The sequence below is a fragment of the Hipposideros armiger genome, unplaced genomic scaffold (genome assembly GCF_001890085.2).
Source record: "Hipposideros armiger isolate ML-2016 unplaced genomic scaffold, ASM189008v1 scaffold_943, whole genome shotgun sequence".
Classification (NCBI taxonomy): domain Eukaryota; kingdom Metazoa; phylum Chordata; class Mammalia; order Chiroptera; family Hipposideridae; genus Hipposideros; species Hipposideros armiger.
Genome location: NW_017732293.1, coordinates 23,854 through 30,455, shown reverse-complemented (window position 1 = coordinate 30,455; position 6,602 = coordinate 23,854). Strand labels below are relative to the sequence as shown.

Genomic DNA, 6,602 nt, shown 5'->3' with positions numbered 1-6,602 from the left:
GCGCCACTCGGCCGGCCCAGGAGCTATTTATTTTTTTGGAGATATATTTTTTGCAATAAAATTTGAGCTCTAGCTTAATTGGGATAACTTGAGCTCTAGCTTGATTAAATATGAAATACGAGCCATTCATTTGCTTCCTGGGGGTGTTTTCCGAGGCTGTGCTCTACTGTTTTTCAGAATTAAATGTTGCTGTGGAGAATGTTATGGCAAGATTCATTCTTCTACTTAGAGTCAAAGTGGGTTCTGTTTGTTTATTTTATTTTGTTTTGTTTTTCTCTTTGCGTGATTGCACATAGATACATATCTGCCTTTCTTTTAAAGATAATCTGTCCCTCAGACATATTTTACACATATAGTTTTTATCTCCTTTAATATTTATTTAGAAGTATTAGATATCCAAAGTTTTAAATCTACATTAAATATATACATATATATACATATATCTGTGTGTGTGTATACATATACATCTCCAAACTTTTTTTTTTTTTAGCTGAGCCATCCTGCCACCTGTTGGCAGCTCAGCTGCAGCTCAGCTCGGGCCAGGACTCAAACCGTTGTTGCTCAGAGCTCGCACACTTGCACGAGCTCTTAACCAACTGAGCCACTCAGCCTGCCTACATCTCCAAACTTTTAACCTGTCTTTTATATTTGTATCATTTTGCTACATTTTCTCAAGTCTCTCCTTTCTATGTTTTCCACAGATCTCTTTTTATGCTTCTTGTATGATGAATATCAATGGTTTTATTATCTTCTTTAAGCTCATTTATTTGTTCTTTGACAGTTTTTTTAGAGAGATTGTATTTTCTTTAATTTATTTGATTGGTCTATAATTTTTACTTGCTTTGACTACGTATTCTTAAGTGTACAGTCTTCTCCTTGTTAATCAGTATATTCGCAGATATCTCCCCCTTCTCCTCCTCCTCCTCCTTTGGTACTCATCTCCAGAAGTTTTCTGTATTGACTGGCAGAGGAGGAGGAGTCAATCGGCAGTTTGAAGGATGACCTCACAATTCTATGTTTTTCCTCACTTTTGTTTCTGAGGCAGTGAGCTTGCTCTAGACTAGCAGAGAGCCAATCTGGGGCATAAGGCTGTCAGCACGTCTAATTTGGGATAGGATCCTTTAAATCAGCAGCATGGATCTAAGGAGTTTCTGCCCCACCTTACTTTACCAAGAACTTATTCTGTAAAGATGGTATATCAGGATGCTAAATTAACTTTACTTGTGCGTTGCAGCTGATATTATGATGCCAAGCAACAGGGCATTGAGTTGACTCCTGAGGTGAACCCCCCTATTTTGGGAAATCCATGCTCTACCCACTCTGCCCCTCCCTTATTGTAGGGTTATGGACATATTCAGTTCTTGTTTTCTGTGATATTTCGGGTTGATTTCAGAATGAATAGAGGGACAAAGATTCTTTACTTCAAAATATATAGCTGGAGGTTAGTGTACAGTATTTGCATATGATTGATGGGAGGTTTGTATGCAGTATTGAGCATATAAATTTGACATTTTCATTTCTTTTAAATATAAATTTTCCAAGTCATTTGGTTACGAAATACCATATAACTTGTTTTTACGAAACATTTTAATTTAAATGTTTTGAGGTATTGCTTTATTCCTTTTAAAAGTTATTCTAACATCCTGATTTCCGTTTGCTTTTCAGATGCAGCAGCTGTTCCATGAAAATTATGAACACAACCGAAAGGGTTACATCCAAGATCTTCACAATAGCAAAATCCATGCAGCCATAACGCTTCATCCCAACAAAAGGCCTGCCTACCAGTACAGGCTCCATAACTACATGCTCAGCCGCAAAATTTCAGAACTTCGCTACCGCACCATCCAGCTCCACCGGGAGAGCGCGCTGATGAGCAAACTCAGCAACAGCGAAGTGAGCAAAGAGGATCAGCAGCTGGGAGTGGTGCCGTCGTTCAACCACTTCCAGCCTCGTGAGAGAGATGAGGTGATAGAATGGGAGTTCCTGACGGGAAAGCTCCTTTACTCGGCCTCGGAGAACCAGCCCCCTCGGCAAAGCATGAGCAGCATCCTCAGAACGGCGCTGGATGACACCGTCCTCCAGGTGATGGAGATGATCAACGAGAACGCCAAGAGCCGGGGACGGGTCATTGACTTCAAGGAAATTCAGTATGGCTACCGCAGGATCAACCCCATGCATGGGGTGGAGTACATTTTGGATTTACTCCTCTTGTACAAAAGACACAAGGGGAGGAAATTGACTGTGCCGGTGAGGCGCCATGCTTACCTTCAGCAGCTGTTTAGCAAACCTTTCTTCAGAGAAACTGAAGAGCTAAACGTCAACAGCCTCGTGGAGAGTATTAACAGTGACACTCAGTCATTGTCCTTTATCTCTAACTCTTTAAAGATACTGTCTTCTTTTCAAGGTGCCAAAGAAATGGGAGGGCACAATGAAAAGAAAATACACATTCTCGTCCCTCTCATTGGAAGGTATGATATTTTCTTGAGATTCATGGAGAACTTTGAAAACACTTGTCTTATCCCAAAGCAGAATGTAAAACTGGTCATCATCCTTTTCAGTAAGGATTCTGGCCAAGACTCCCACAAGCATATCGAGCTGATAAAGGAGTATCAGGACAAGTATCCGAAGGCAGAAATAACCCTTATCCCCATGAAAGGAGAGTTTTCCAGAGGTCTTGGTCTTGAAATGGCTGCCTCCCAGTTTGACAATGATACTTTGCTGCTATTTTGTGACGTTGACTTGATCTTCAGAGGAGACTTTCTCCAACGATGTAGAGACAATACAATTCAGGGACAACAGGTGTACTACCCCATCATCTTTAGCCAGTATGACCCAAAGGTAACCAAGGACAGAAATCCTCCTGCTGACGATGACTTTGTCTTCTCCAAGAAGACTGGATTTTGGAGAGACTATGGCTATGGAATTACCTGTATTTATAAAAGTGATCTTCTGGACGCAGGTGGATTTGATACCTCAATACAAGGCTGGGGACTGGAAGACGTAGATCTCTACAATAAAGTTATTCTATCTGGCTTAAGACCCTTCAGAAGTCAAGAAATAGGAGTAGTGCATATTTTCCATCCAGTTCATTGTGACCCTAACTTGGACCCTAAGCAATATAAGATGTGCTTAGGATCCAAGGCAAGTACTTTTGCCTCAACCGTGCAACTGGCTGAACTCTGGTTGGAAAAACATTTGGGTGTCAGGTACAATCGAACTCTCTCCTGACAGTCCAGGCAACACATATTGCCTTTTTAAAGGGGAGTTTACCTCATTGTTGGTTGTTGTTATTTTTATTTTATTATTGTTATTTTTATTATAATTATTATTGTCATAATTTTATTTTGTTGCCCTGGTCTTAAACTACTCTTGGTTGTCTTCCAAAGGGTGTTTGACCTCAAGCAAGAAGAGTCTGCAGTTCACTGAGTTTTCAGATTTCTACTGAAGTCAATATATGTATTACTTTTATATATCTTTATTTGAGATTGAGTTAAATCGTGGCAATCAAATGACTTTCGAAGCTCATTCATCATGAGAGACAGCTTGGAAGAATGTTCTCTGGGGGCTTATAGTTGCAATATCGACTTTTATTTTGTTTGTCAAATTCAATGTGATACAAATATTTACTGGTGAAAGGTACCACAAAAGTGCTTTATGCTTCCTATGGGGAAGGGACTCTGTAACATAAACTTGAGTTTTGTAATTTATACAAGGACTTAAATATATAGACAATAATTTTCTTCATCTTTAGAATTTTTAAAGTAAATGAACACTTATGATTGTATGTTTATTTTTTAAAAAAATGTTTTAAAAATTGAGGAGTTTTGTTCCACAAGCAACCGGTACTGGCTACCCTGGTCTTAAGAATATTATGTACTCCTCACAACTGTCTGCTAAAAATGCGAATGAACTTTATTTTCTCAAGGAAATATGATTTAATTAAATATTCATGTACATTTTAGAAGCTTTATGAAACAATGTCCTTCATTTGCTGGCAAGAAGATAAAATATGACAGAACCTGGTTATTTATAATAAAACACAGGTATAACAGTATTCTTTTTCAAAAACATTGAAAACGTTGTGTTGTTTCCTTTTAGTCATATTTGATGTATTTTTTCATGGTCATAGCCACCAAAATGTGCTTGCTACACAGACTGGAAAAGTTAATAGAGATTATGGGCATGCTATTTGTATTATTATGCTTTAAATTCTAACCTTCATAAGTGACTAAAATGAGTAGTTTCTTTATTCAATAATTTACAATCTGGGGAAAGCGTTCCTCGTCCTCAATTTCTTCAGCTTTGTGATCAAACTGAACTAAGAACAGGTCAGAAACAGCCTTTCATATGGGTTGGTAGATGGCTCAAAGATATAAAATCAATGGGGTAACTATGAATATATAATTAATATTACAATTATAATTGTGCAACTATATAAAACAATAGGAAAATATTTCATCTAATCTCACATACCATTCTTTCTTAAAACTAAATTAACGGTGCCCAGTTTGTAGAACATAATCTCGTTTAAGAAATGTCAGAGAAAATAAAAATCCATGCAAGATTTCATGAAGGCATATTTTTAAGTTTTTATTTTGTAAGTAGGTAATGCATTTGCATAGTTCCAAAATTAAACAAAATTTTGAAAAGCCTACGCTATGGGTCCCGGCTCCACCCAGATCTGCCTTTGACCACACATAACCTTGGTGTATGTATATTTATGTGCATATCTTTCCAGAGTTTCTTAAGCAGAAAAGATACATTTTATTTTTTTACCCTTTATACACAAAATGTAACATTATTGTACATACTATTCTGCACTTTGGGTTTTTTTCACACAATAAGACTAAAATTTGCATCAAAATTGATTTGAAAGCGATTGTTATAAATTGTTACCGTTATTTAGAAATGATTGCCTGGAGGCCACATAGCATTTACTTTAGTGATGGGTTCCTTACATGGTAACAACCTCTTTTAGTGAAGACATTTTAGGGGCCTCAAAAAAGTAACATTGCTTAATATTGCAACAAACATGATGGCTCTCTGGAGTATAACATATAATCTTATTGTCATATTCATTAGACAGGAATTAATGGCATTTTTAGATGTTAAAATTTTAGACAGGGCCAACAATTCAGAATTGATCTCTGCTCTGATGTTGTCTCTGGCCTTCACAAACCCTTTAATAGCTTATTTTCCTACATTGCATGACTTAGCTCTTTTACAGGTTTTATTTTCCTGAATGGTAAATATATGAACATGCAGTGAAGATAGTCATTTGGGGAGATCTATTATTAAATAACAGTTATTAATGATTTTATTAATGAAGAAATCAGAGCCTGCTGTTTCTTTTAACTTAGACAACTGAAGTAGGAGTTTTACAGAGGAGTAAATGTAAAGGCCTCATTTAAAACACTCAAGTCTCAGAGAGCCGTGAGGCAGCTGCCCACGGATGAAGTGGCATTCTCCCATTATACTGATGAATTATACTGATGAACTAGGAGAATACAGAGATCTCATTTTAACTTAATCGTACACATGCACACTATACTGGAATGAATGTAGATATATTTAAATTCTATTTCATAACTTTGCATTAAGATTTCCTGTGATTTTTTTTTTTTTTAGCTGAGCCATCTTGCTACCTGTTGGCAGCTCAGTGGCAACTCAGTTTGTGCCGGGCATCAAACCACTGTTGCTCAGAGCTCACACTCTTGCGCGAGCTCTTAACCAACTGAGCCACTCAGCCGGCCTCCTGTGATTTTTTATTCAGGTACTGCAATATTTCCTGATTAAAAATTTATTGGAATTATACTAGTAAAATGAAGAATGGATTTATTTAATCTGTTTAGTATTTATTGCTTAAAATCCCTTTAAGGTCGAAGGGCAGCACAATGTGGATGCAACCTGCAGCACAATATATGTACATTACAGGACAGCTAGAGGTGTTCTGTTTAAATGTCCCCCGATAACAGTTTCCTCAACCTTCCACATCATCTTTAAATGTCATCCTCACAACAGCTCTCAGAATATTGGTATGTTTTCCTCATTCAACAGATATAGAAACTGAGGCCACACGTGATTAAGTAACTTGTCCCGAGTTCATACAGTTGTGTTAAGATTTAAGTCATTTGTTGTCTGAGTATGAAGTACCTGAATTTCCTCTCTAACCGATGGCCTCTCAGTTGTTGAGTGACGTGGAAGACGATGAGGGAGCAAAGACTGAACTGACACCGGGGATGCATTTGATCCTCCATTCAGCCTGCTTCTGCTGTGCACTCATTCTGGGCAGAGCTAAGTTTGTTGATGTTTTACTCGGAGCCCTTCAGGCTTTTAATCTCAGCCTTTCACCACTTTGCTAGCTCCCTCTGAGGAACGCTGCTTTGGGACAGGGTTTCTTCTGTCTACTTGTTCACAAGTCCCTGGACCTCAGCCAGCAGGAAAAAAGTGCTCAGAATCCCTGATGCCAGCAGCAGCCCTTCTCTGTGGTCCCAGCCAGCTGACAGCAGAAGCTCCCCACAATGAACACCACATAATTGCCCAACTATTTATGTCACTTGCCCCATACAGACGTGGCGAAAGCAGCTTTGTTGGTGCTGAGC

At 38.2% G+C, this 6,602-nt stretch overlaps 1 protein-coding gene across 1 annotated transcript in view; it reads left to right on the top strand.

Annotated features, from left to right (window-relative positions):
- CHSY3 (chondroitin sulfate synthase 3) overlaps positions 1 to 4,077 on the top strand; it is a 269,070-nt gene extending 264,993 nt beyond the window's left edge. The window contains exon 3 of the mRNA XM_019630776.1: positions 1,666 to 4,077. Coding sequence (XP_019486321.1) covers positions 1,666 to 3,228 — 1,563 coding nt within the window. The 3' untranslated portion in view covers positions 3,229 to 4,077. The remainder of the gene's footprint in view (positions 1 to 1,665) is intronic.
- The last annotated feature ends 2,525 nt before the right edge of the window (positions 4,078 to 6,602 follow it).